This window comes from Octodon degus, unplaced genomic scaffold, assembly GCF_000260255.1.
Source record: "Octodon degus isolate 3935 unplaced genomic scaffold, OctDeg1.0 scaffold00168, whole genome shotgun sequence".
NCBI classification, from domain to species: domain Eukaryota; kingdom Metazoa; phylum Chordata; class Mammalia; order Rodentia; family Octodontidae; genus Octodon; species Octodon degus.
The window spans coordinates 672,194-684,974 of NW_004524744.1; the positions used below are offsets into that span (position 1 = coordinate 672,194).

General features: G+C 36.8%; 1 protein-coding gene across 5 annotated transcripts in view; it reads left to right on the top strand.

The window, feature by feature from the left end:
- Mrpl1 (mitochondrial ribosomal protein L1) overlaps positions 1-12,781 on the top strand; it is a 129,606-nt gene that overhangs the window by 93,353 nt on the left and 23,472 nt on the right. The window contains exon 8 of one of the 5 annotated variants that reach the window (XM_023703309.1): positions 5,691-6,747. The exons of 3 other annotated variants lie outside the window; for them this stretch is intronic. In XM_023703309.1, the coding sequence (XP_023559077.1) occupies positions 5,691-5,744 (54 nt within the window). In that variant the 3' untranslated portion in view covers positions 5,745-6,747. Of the gene's footprint in view, positions 1-5,690; positions 6,748-12,781 lie in introns of those variants that run through there. One more of the 5 variants, XM_023703310.1, reaches the window with a different exon arrangement.

Here is a 12,781-nt window from a genome sequence, read left to right on the forward strand (position 1 = left end):
TCTCTCTCTCTCTCTCTCTCTCTCTCTCTCTCTCTCTCTCTCTCTCTCTCTTTCCTGGTTCTGGAAATTGAACTCAGGACCTTGTGTTTGCCAAGCAGGCACTGTGCTGCTCAGCTACATCCTTGGCCTGAGAACCATTGCTTATAGAAAACAGAACCATGTATTTTATCAGTGACACATTTCTAAGAGTAATATTATGTAAGAACAATCTTCAGTTATTTTTATTTTAATAGAAAATCCTTTGTACATAAGTTCTTAACTTGAGGAAACCCTTATGGATATAAGAGTTGTGAACTTTCTTAAATTATATGTGGAGGATTTGTGTATGTGCAGTGTACTTGAATGTTTTTCTTGGGTAATTGATGTATTTTTGACTACGACTCTATGGCTCATTCATTTAGTGAATGTTTATGCATGTGTACTATGTGTCAGTTACTATCACAGGTAATAGGAAGATATGCACCAACAAGGTGATCCCTGCTTTCATGGGCTAAGCATGTAGCTAGTGTGCACATGGTAACAGATGACTTGGGAGATGAGAACCATGGAGTCAGTAGACTGGGGAGATCAGGAGTTGAGGAAATTTATTGATAGTTTGGAAAAATATATATATATAGAGAGAGAGAATCTGAGCAACTCCCCTGTGCCCCTTGTCTTCCATACTCATTCCTTGACTTTGCTCCCAGACCATTATCCTCTAGGTACAAAGAGAATAGAAGACGTTTATTTCAAGGACAGTAATTAAAAATAAAGCATTTCAAGTGACCTTATAATTTTTTGCCTTCCTGTATTGAACAGCCATGGTGCCTTTATTTTATCCTTTGATGAAGAGGTAGATATTCATTTCTGGTACTCTGTGAGAATTGACATGATTAAAAGTAATAGTTATAATTTAGTTTTTCAATTAGTGCATGTTTGTAACACAGAGCAGTGGGTGTGATTTGGGAAATTGGTACGTGCATACAACATACTTTGGTCATTTCCAATCCCTTTGCACTTCTCTTTTTTTTTCTCCCCACTGTGCTTTTTGTTTTTGATACTTGTTTCCAGAATTCCCTTTTTCTTCCTCTTTCCTTTTTAAAATTTATTCTTTGGTTGATGGGCATTTGAGTTGTTTCCAAGATTTAAGTATTACAAAGTGTGCTACAATAACCATGATTACAGGTATATCAGTGTCCTCCCTTTTTCCTTTTAATAGCTTCTTGAAGTTCCTGTCATCTACATGTAAGGAAGAGTTAAATTTATGAGAAAATTAATTAGTATGAATTAGTGGAAAATGTGTGTCAAAGGATATTGTTTTAAAACAGGCAACTTAATTTTGATTAGAGTGTAATAAAAAATGTTGGCTAGAAATGCTATGTAAAGTAATAATGCCACGTAATTAACAAATCATTTGTTTACATTAAAAAATATTTTCCACATATATTAAAGGATTGATTTCTAAAGCTATTTCACCTAATTAACAAATCATTTGTTTACATTAAAAAATATTTTCCACATATATTAAAGGATTGATTTCTAAAGCTATTTCACCTAATTAACAAATCATTTGTTTACATTAAAAAATATTTTCCACATATATTAAAGGATTGATTTCTAAAGATATTTAACTATTTTCTTGTAATCTTATTTACTTCACTAATTTATTGTCATAAAACTTTTAAAACATTCTAGATAGTGAGATTATTACTAATACCAAATTAATAGCTCTATACAGTGTATTGACTATCAAAACTGTCCTATTAATCAGCTGTGAAACTGTCTCATTCATATTTATTTCTCAATAAAAAAAATTAATAGCTCTAGTAAGCTAATTATGAAGCTTTGATTACTCCTGAGTGGAATCCTCCTTTTCCTACTTTCCTCTGTCACTGGGAATCTTCCTACTGTGTACTATAAAATCAAGTCAATAGCAAACAAATTATTGTTGAATGTCATATTTTAAAATATGAATACTAGTTCTTTTTAATTTAAAAATTTAGGGCTTGCGGACTAAAACATCTGCTTAGGAGGCTCAGGGACCAGGGTTCGATCCCTAGAGTGCAGTGCCAACCCTGTCCCTGGGGCACGCTGAGATAATGCCCATCTGTAATCCCATTCAGCTGGGTGTAACAAGTTGACCACCAGTTAGCAGTCCACTGGGCTCAGATTACCAGATAGAGGAATGGAAAACTGATCAAACAATATAAGCCTTAACAGTTCTTTTAAAGAAAATCTTTTTCTTTTTTGCGGAACTGCGAATTGAACTCAGGCCCTTGCACTTGCCAGGCAAGTGCTTATTCTACTGAGCCATCTCCCCAGCCCCTAAAGAACATCTTTTAAAAGAACATTATATAAAGGAATTTATTTAATAACCTAACTTTGACATTAAGTTATCATAACACTGAAGAAGAAAAAGATGTTAGTCCTTTTATTGTCATGTAAATATACAGATTTTGAGAACTTATAATCAATAATGGTATTTAATTTTTTTTTTTATTTATTTGAGAGAGAGAGAGAGAGAGAGAGAGAGAGAGTGAGAGTGGTGTGTGTGTGGCCAGCTCAGCCCACCAGGGGGCGGGGCTGGCTGGCATGTGGTGCTGGGGGATTGAACCGCGGTCCCTGATGCTTTGCCAAGCTTGTTCTAAGTAGGTGCCTTAGACCACTGAGCCATCTCTCCAGCCCCCAATAATGGTATTGACAAAGCAAAGTTTATTTTATAAAAAAGGATGGCAGGATAACTCAACTCGATGTTTATGTCAACTCATGCTAAGACCTGATTTAACTAGTTTCTTATCTGTGTTTCAAATATATTTCAAACGTTGAACTATTTAATATAAGGCAGTGTCTTTTTTTTTTTGGCGGAACTGGGGATTGAACTCAGGCCCTTGCGCTTGCCAGGGAAGCACTTATTCCACTGAGCCATCTCCCCGGCCCAAGGCAGTGTCTTTGATGTACTCTTTTTTTTCCCATTTTCCTCATTTTAAAGTTGAAGGCACCATCCATTCATAGGTAAGTATCACTTACTTTGCGTGTGTGAGTTGTTTTGTAGCAAGAATGTTGGTAGCCTGGCAGCTGATAAAAGCTCAAGTATATTGTAATAAAAATAAACAAGTTCAGGGCAAGAGAATTGGAACAGCAAAACCTTGTGTTGAAATCAGAGCCTTGAGTTTTCCTGAAAACCTGTTGGAACATGCAATGTGAGTGTATTGGAGTTCAGTTAAGCAAGAGACTATAGGAAGTAGAATTTGAATAAGTCAAGTCCTTATATTCAGTGACTCGCAGGGAGTATTGTTCAGATTGGCTACTATCAACAATAGCAAGATAATGGGCTGACCAGATAGCTCAGCAGATTAAAGCACCTGCTTAGGCAGAGTGTAGCGGCCAGGGTTTGATCCCCAGCATGCCGTGCCGTGCCGGCCCCACCCCCAGCACATGCTGAGCCAGTGATAGAGATTGGGCATGGTGGCATGGGCCTGTGATCCCAGCACTTGGGAGGCTGAAAACAGAAGAATCACTATGAGTCCTGTCTGTGTAGTGAGACCCTGTAGACCCTATAGATCCTATCCTAAATACATTTTAAAAAGCAAGATAAAAGGCAGTAGCCCTTTGCTGAAAGCATACTGCCAGTTCTTCTTTTCCCTCATTCCTTCTAGTTAATGCTTGACTTTTGTTTATTCTTTTTCTATGTACTGTGTCATAAATAAGATTCTTTAAAAAAAAAAGAAAATAAACTGTAAAATTAAATAGATGGAGTAGGTTGGCAGTACATCTTAGATCTTCCATCTTGTGGGGCTAAAAAAGAAGAGAAACTGGTATATACCCAGAATCTACTGTGAGCTGGCACTATTCTGATTCTTTATTGAGTGAGATGTATGCTTGTGATGAGTCATTCATGTTATATTTTACATTATGCCCTTTAGGTAGATTTTTACCAGCGTTCTTAACAGAAGAAATATTAGAATAAAAATATTTATTATTATTTCTACTTTTTTTTACCTGTACGTCATAAAATTAGATGATAATTTTCCAGAACTGTTGGGAATTAAAGTATGACTTTCCCTTTATTAAATATAAATAATAGCATCAGGAAATCTATGTCATTTGAGATAAATATTTATCTTTTCTCATTAATATGTTGCATTAACTCAAGGTAGTGATCCTCAATAGAGTAACACGTGATAAAAATATGAATGTAGCATAGTATATTAAAGGTAATAAACTTTTGCTTCTCAGTGTTGGCCAATCCCTGTGTGGCAGTTGAGTTGTTATTAAGTGGCTATTAGCATACTGTATGCATAGCTTTTGTTACTTATTTAAAAATCAGCAATAAATATACATTTCCCAAATTCTGTCTTTATCTAAATGTGAGAATTTGAATGGATCTGAAATATAATTCCTTATAAATATCATTGTTGTTAGCTCTAAGCAAATTGTGACATTCATTAATATGGAATTCATGATAAATACATCATCTTTATCCTATTATAAATTCTTTTTTTTTTTTTTTTTAATAAATTCTTAAATGTAAGCACTAAGGTAAACATTTTCAAAACAGCTTTATTACAAGCCCTGATAAAAGCTCTTACATGAGAGCACCTTTTCCTTACATTATGGATCCTGGTAAAAATATTAATTTGTTGAAGTGATATAGAGCATAATTCATACCACAGCTTATTTGCACGAATACATCTTTAAATACTTGTTGACAAATGCTTTCCATAACAACAATAGGCAAATGAGTGATCCATTTGTGAGTTTGAGCTGATCTTTTAAAGGATTTTGTTTATAAAGCAAGGAAGATTCATATGTGACTCTTAAGTCCTAAAATATTACTGTCCATCCCTTGACAGAAAAAGTTTGCTAATCCCACAAACACCTGACGTCTGTGAGTTTCTCTATAAAACCTGGGCCAAACATATGGAGTCATGAGTTGGCAGTTCTCAAAAGTAAATAATTGCAGACTAGGGGAGAAGACCAGATTTTGAAGTACCACCAACTTGTGATAAATAATGACATTTGTCACTTTCTGTTGTCACCTACCCTGATTGTAGCAGAGCCTGACCCCAGGAAATGGCAGGAGAAGCCCTCCATTCACAGGCTTGTGTCCTTATAGTGACCGAGTTGTGGACAAGAACACAGCTTCTCAGTCTTTGAGGCAGAAGAACCTTCCTGTTTGATGAGAGGAGCTTGCTTTCAAGAGGATGAGCCTAACCATGGCTGTTTATTTGTGTCACACTATTTGGCCCCCAGTCTGGAACCAGTTGCAAAAAATAAGTGTCAGAACTGACCAAATAAATGTCCAGCTTCTGGGCTGAATGCTGCAAACAAGAGCCCCAGAGAACTAGAAGTCACTGGGTGATCAAAGAAAGGGAGCAAGTTAGGGAATTGGCCACACCAAATTGTTTGTGACATTAATTGAGAAGACAGAGAAAAGACAACTTTAAAAAAGATTAAAGAAATTATTCAATATGAAAAAATAGATAAGACTGAAAAAATTGGGAGAGCCCATGGAACAATAATAAAAGATCTAACTTTCATATCATTAGAACCCCTACAAGGAGAAGAGAAAGTATCATACCTGAAGAAATATTGGCCATATTGTGGTGAGACTTGAACATGCATACATTTGGAAATGTGAAATAGTACAGCCACTCTGGAAAACAGTATGGTAGTAGCCTATAAACTAATTGTGCATTTATGATTTCCAGCGATTCTACTCTGGACTTGTATCCTACAGATGTGAAACTTGCAAAATGAACTAAAAAGGAAATTCTGCCACATGCTACAACATGTTTGAACCTTGAAGACATCATTTTATGTGAATTAAGCCAGTTCTAAGGGATAGATATGGCATGATTCTACTTGTATGAAGTTCCAGAGGGATGAAATTAATAGAGACAAAGTAGAATGTCAGTGACATGGTAGGAAGAAGAAGTGGGGAGGCATTGTTTAATGGGTTATATACTGTTGTTCTATTTGTACTGATGGGTTTTTTTGGTGGTGGTGATAGGGATTGAATCCAGGGAGCTCTATCACTGAGCTAGATCTCAAGGCCTTTTCTATTTTATCATGAGATGAGGTCTTGCTATGACTGGCCTTCAGCTTGCAGTCTTTCTTACCTCCATCTCCCTAGTAGTTGGGATTAGTTTATGACATTTTTGGACATAAAATGCTCTAAGGACTGGGGAGGATGGGTGGCATGTTTGCCAGGGAGCGGTCAGATGAGTTTTCTGGGTTATATAATCCTGTGTTAGAAGGGTTGTTACTTATGTGTATGCATGAGTTACAATTCATGAAACTCTGTACCTTCCTGGCTCAATTGTACTACCTTTCAATTTAAAAAATGTAAACAATATCTTAACATGTGACAATATAATTAGCATGTTACCAACCATGGTAGTGATTGGGTAGTTGCTTGAGTTCATCCTTTAGTGCCAACTGTAAAAATGTCTTGTTTTGCTTTTTTTTCTCTATGAAGAAAAAAGTATGACTTTAGTTTAGAAGTGTAAGTGATTCAGTAGGGGGCCAGGGCCCACATTTTCTAAACATTCTGAGCCTGTGCAAGAGGAGGGCATGGAGATGGTGTGAGTGCTACATCTGCCCTAGGTTGGGTAGCCTGTGTGCAGTGTAAGGGAAGAAAAGAGCCTTGGTCTCCCTATTTTGCTCTTGTTGGTTTTGCATCTGTTGTGTTTGCCATCTGAAACTGTTGCTCCTGTGCCATGCCACTCTGCCTTGGAGCCAGCTGATTACAGCTGAAACCTCCATAAACTGAGCTAATAAACCTTTTCTCCTTTAAGTTTAGGTGTCAGAGCTGGGGATATAGCTCAGTGGTGTAAACACCTGGTGCCTGCCTGGCAAGCATAAGGTCCCAAGTTTGATCCCTGGTACAGAAAAAAAAAGGGGGGGAAAGAAATTATACATTATTTTAACTTTAGATGTTGGGTATTTTGTTTCAGCAACTACAGATTCTAAGCAGCTAAGAAAGACATAATTTTTAGCATCTTGAAAGGGCTGGCTTTATAATTTTAATTTTGTGTGTGTGTATAGTGCTGAGGATTAAATTCAAGAAATCATGAATGGCTGGGGAGATGGCTCAGTGGAATAAATGCTTCCCTGGCAAGCACAAGGGTATGAGTTCAAACCCTGGTTCCACCAAAAATAAATGAATAAAAACACACTTAGCTTAATGATTTTTACCACTAAGAAGAATGTATGCAGTGTGTTAATTATTGAAACTGTCCTGGTGATTTGGTTTGAAACTATCTCATTGCCATTTGTTTATCAATAAAATTATGAAAAAAAAAAAAGAAATCATGCATACTAGGTAAGCACGAATGATATTTCCAGCTTATACTTTTAAATGCCATGAGATAAATGCACATAATGAAAATATTTGAAAAATATTGAATAGCATAAGAAAGAATAGGAATATTGAACAGTATAGGAAAATTATTCAAAATTCCTGTGATTGTTGACATTTCTGTATTTTCCATTTTTGCTCTTTATATGTGAATTTTTTAAAAACTGGATTGTAATTACATATTATTTTGGATTTTTTTCATTGAACACTATCTTAAGCACTTTCCTATGTCATTAAAATTCTTACAAAGTATCCTTTGCATAGCTGTTTTATGTATGGTTATATCATAATTTATTCAACTGTATTCTTTTTCTTGGATCTCTCTCTCTCTCTCTCTCTCTCTCTCTCTCTCTCTCTCTCTCTCTCTCTCTCTCTCTCAGTATTCCATTACTATAATCATCACTTCTATGAAGATAAATCCGTATCTCTCATGCACACAATGCATTCTGTCATTGTGTAAATATATAGCTATTTATTGAAAAGTCTGAATTTGGTGAGGTAAAAACTTAGTTTGTCCATTTTCAGCTGTACAGTTTTCCCTCTGTTGGGCTCAGGCATGTTAGATACTATAGTTCCAGTATTAGTAATAAAAAGTGCCGCGTGCCCAGTTCAAAACTCTAGTCTCATATGATGCGAAGACCTTCCTCACGCCATTGGGAGCCAGTCCTTTCATGAAATGTGGAAGGCTTTTTCCACTCCAAACCATGGAGTGTTCAGTTTTAAAGTGCCTGGCCTCCAGTGCCTTTTCTAGGCCTGTTTCCTCTGGAATAGAGGCTATGGAAGCAGATTCATGGGGGAAAGGCACACGCCTCAGCTAACCTCTACATATTTGTAGTTGCCATTTTGGTTGTTATTGACATCCTCCCTATAGCATTTGTTGTACCTGCCAGTCCCTCCTTACAGGTACCTCCTTGAGCCCCTCAACCTTGTGTCTTGACTTTTGCTTTTACTTGGGTTAGGAATTGGTTAGAATAAGGTCTTTTGGTGGTCTTTTAATTTTTTTTAATTTATGTATTTTTATTATTTGTTTATTTTATTTATTTATTTTTTTGTGGCTGGCTCAGCCCACCCTGGTGCAGCATGTGGTGCCAGGGATCAAACTATAGTCCCTGTGCTTTGTGTAACCTTGCCTAAGCAGGGGCTTTAGACCACTGAGCTATCTTACCATCCCCTGGTGGCCTTTATTGTTGGCTTTATTTAGCTTATAGTACTCTAACTTCGCCTTTTTTGCTTTTAGATTTGGGCCCTCCCTTGAATCCTAAAAATGCTTGTTTCAAATACATACAGAAAATTTACAGCAGCAGTTGAAACCATTGTAAAGCCTTTTGGCTACTGTTATTTTAAAATGGCAGCGCAGTTCTTAGCCCAACAAGCACATATTTGTCTTGTCTACACAGCAGATGCATAGTACTAAACTGTCAGTCTATAAGTACCCAAAAAAATTTCTTTTCAAGAAAACAATACAAAACAAAAACCTTTTTTTGCTGTAACAAATAGTAATAGTTGTTTTTGTCCATTCACCCTGTTTAAACATACTTCAGTCTATTTTTCATACCACAGATCAACAGACTATGGACTTTGGGCCACTTCCAGCTTTCCACCTGTTTTTGTAAATAAAGTTTTTTTTGAAACACAGCTGCGCTCATTTATTTATGTATTGTCTGTGGCTTCTTTTGTGCTACAACAGCAGAGTTGAGTAGTTGTAACAGAGCCCATTTGGCCTGCAAAGCCTAAAATATTTTCTGTGTCACTATTTACAAAGAAACTATGCCAACTCCTGTTTCACACCCTTCCTCTAGAATTCATTTTAAAACAGACCAGACATGCCGTTTATCTGCTAAGAAACATTAACTGGGTTTGACTGCTGACAGGATATATTCTCCTTCTTACATTTAAATCCCTTTGCAGTCAGGTCTTAAATCACTATTGCAGGTTCAAGTTCAGTATTTCCTGATGTTTTTAGACAAGATATGGTGCATTCAGGGTGGTCTGACCATGGACTTCCTGTTGTTTTTAGTGGTGCAGCCTGAAAATCAGGCTTAGAACTTGGCAGCTGCAGGTTGAATTTGGCCTCCAAACCTATGTTGTTGCACCAAGATCATGCTTTTGTTTTGTACCAGCTGTTCAGGACAAATGAGGCGTTGTGGTGACTCTGTCCCCTGTACCTGCCCAATAACTAAGTTGGCTTCGAGCAGCTGCTCTCCCACACAGGCACACTGCCCTCCACCTCTGCTCAGCCTGTTATGCAGGTAGAATGTGTCTTTAAACCCATTCTCTTCAGTTATGCATGTTCTGTAGATACAGAGCTGCTTCTTACTCATGCCATCCACCTCATTTTCACGTGACATCATGCTGGTTCCTTTTGGCCTAGAAGATGCTCTATGTGTTTTAAAATTCATCTTTTTAAGATTCAGATTAATTATCACCATCCTTGTGCAGTCCTCCATGTCAGAGTCCATCACTACTTCTGTGCCCGTGTAGCAGTTTTTCATCTACCTGGCATGTCAAATGTCACGTATTTTAAACTAGATTGTATGCTCTGTGGGTTCAAGGTTGGTAGCTTACTCATCTTTCTACTTTTAGTTCCTAGCGTGTTGTTTGGCAAAAATCCGGAGACTAAATGAATTTGCTAAATTGTACTAATATTACTTTAAGAGTTAGGACATGAAAGATTGATTAGGCAGAAGAAAAATCCAACTTTTTGAGTGATCTTTTCCTTTCATTGTCTCATATAGTTGGTTTTTTTTCTCTTAGTAGCTTACAAAAAATTCATTTGTAGTTTTTTTTTTTTAAAAACTGCATTCATTTTTCATGAAGATCAGCAATATATATTTTTCCATAATTTTATTGTGAGACATATAGCAATGAGACAGTTTCAAAACAAATTGGTATGATAGTTTCAATAATTAACACATTGCATATTCTCTTCCTAGTGATTATTTGCTGTACAAGATGCAGACATGATATCCTATTTACAAACACCATTAGAACAAATCCCTCTATTCATTAAGAGAATGTAACTATACATCTATACTAACCATTTTGAATACACAGATACAAAATGGTCATTCATCTGTATCCCCTTTTTTTGTTCAGTCATTTAAATATTATAGGTGTGTAAACTCAGCAAAATATTCAAAAAGAGTCCAGTAGCCCATAATAGCATTGGGTATTCTGTTTAACTGGCAATGTCAGAAATTATTGACCTGAGTCCCCTACAGCTCAACATAACAGCATGGCTTTATTTCCTATATTTCGTCTTCATACTTTTCTACTGGATGGTTAAGACCAAGGTAAAGCAGGACCTATGCAACAAGAGTTGTAGCTTTTTGGTCTGAGAAGGTCAGTGAAATCCCCTCAGGATTTATCCTGAGATCCTGTACCTCAGATTGTAGAACCTTTGTCAGTGTCAGCCATGTGGATGAGTCACAGCCATTGCTTGACCAATGTGCTCTCTGTGAAAGCCTGAGAGAGTGTTTTCTCCCCATGTGACTCTCCTTAGGCACACTCTACGTCATCAATCACTTTCGTCTTTGGCCCCATAATCTTCTTGATCAGAAAATTTGGGACACTACCGAGGTACATGACGTTACAGTACAAGTTCTCATATGTCCTGAGTCTTAATTGACCTTAGAAGTTTAGGGCCAAAATGTTGGCTTTCCTTGTAGCCCTCCTTTTTCTCTAATTTTGTTCTGCAAACTTAGGTTGTTAACCATCTAGAAGACAAGCTTATTGTTATTATCAAACGATTTAGGCTATCAAGCTTAACCTCACTATCTCACTGCATTTTAAACATCTTAGGCATAATAAGGAGCAGGTATTTTTCATCAAGTATTGATATGTTGAACTTTAAATCCCTGCATAATATGATAAAAAACATTTAAAAATTAGATTATATTTTAAAAATAGGATAAAGAATTCTATACTTCTCATGTTTGCACATAAGTCCAAAAATCTCACCATATACAACCTTGAAGCAGGACAGTCCCACAATATTTCTTTTCCTGTCTCTTGCTTTCATTCACCATCCCCTTCTTTTTGAACATCCACCTACCCGAGAGACATCATAGCAGTAACTGGCATGTCATGACAAGCCGCCCATATTCAGACTACCAGAATGACAGGCACTCCAAATATGAAACTACTGTTACAAATTACTATCTGCAGTGCAGTAGCTTAGTTCATAGGTATCAGTATATATAGTTAGTCAGGGTGAGAATCTTTCCAATTAACTGCTAGATTCAAAAATCTTCTGAATATTCTCAGGATCATTGCCTTGCTCATCTTTTACAAATAACTGTATGGCTTGACATTGTCATGTTTCCTAGCTCTTCTCCTTTCCCTCTCTTGATTAGTTAGTCCTTGAGAACCCGCTCTTCTTTAACTTGTATTATATCTTTCTATTTGTATTTCTTCTTTGGAGTTCTAAAATACCACATCTTTTCCATCCATTCCTCAGGTGATGGGCATCTTGGTTGTTTCCAAGATTTGGCTATCACAAATTGTGCTGCTATAAACATAGCCACACATATATCCCTATGATATGATATTTTCAGATCCTCCGGGAAAATTTCCAGTAGAGGAATAGCTAGATTAAATGGGATTTCCAGTCCAGCTTTTAAAAGGAGTCTCCACACTGATTTCCATAACGGTTGCACCATCTACATTCCCACCAGAGGTGGAGAAAGGTTCCTTTTTCCCCACAGCCTCTCCAACAATTGTTGTTGGGTGATTTCTTTATGATAGCCATTCTTTCTGGGGTAAGACGATATCTCAGTGTTGTTTTAATTTGCATTTCACGGATGGCTAGTGATGTGGAGCATTTTTTTCATGCATTTATTCGCTTCTTTAATTTCATCCTCTGAAAAGTGTGTATTCATCTCAGATGCCCATTTCTGGACTGGGTCTTTAAATTTTGGGTCCCTAATGTTTTTTAGTTCCTTATAAATTCTAGACAGCAGACCTTTGTCTGAGTCCTTATTTGTCATGATTTTTTCCAAATTTATGGGTTGTCTATTCACTTTGTTGGTAATTTCTTTTGACGTGAAAAAACTTCCCGTAAGAGCAGGTCTCAGTTGTTAATTCTTTCAAGTGTTTCCCATGCGATTTGATTTTTGTTCATGAACTCTTTGCCTACCCCTATGTCTTCAAGAGTTCCTCCTGCTTTCACTTCTAGATTTAGTGTTTCTGTTTTAATGTTTAAATCTTTAATCCATTTTGACTTTAGCTTAGTGCATGGTGATAGACCTGGGTCTAGTTTTAGGCATGTAGAGAGCCAGTTTTTCCAGCACCATTTGTTAAAGAGACTATCTTTCTTCCAGTGAGTATGTTTGGCCCCTTTGTTAAAGATAAGGTGACTCAGTGTGTTTGTAGGGGCTTCAGCATCTTCTAATCTATTCCATTGATCCTCAGGTCTATTTTGTTGCCAGTACCATGCTG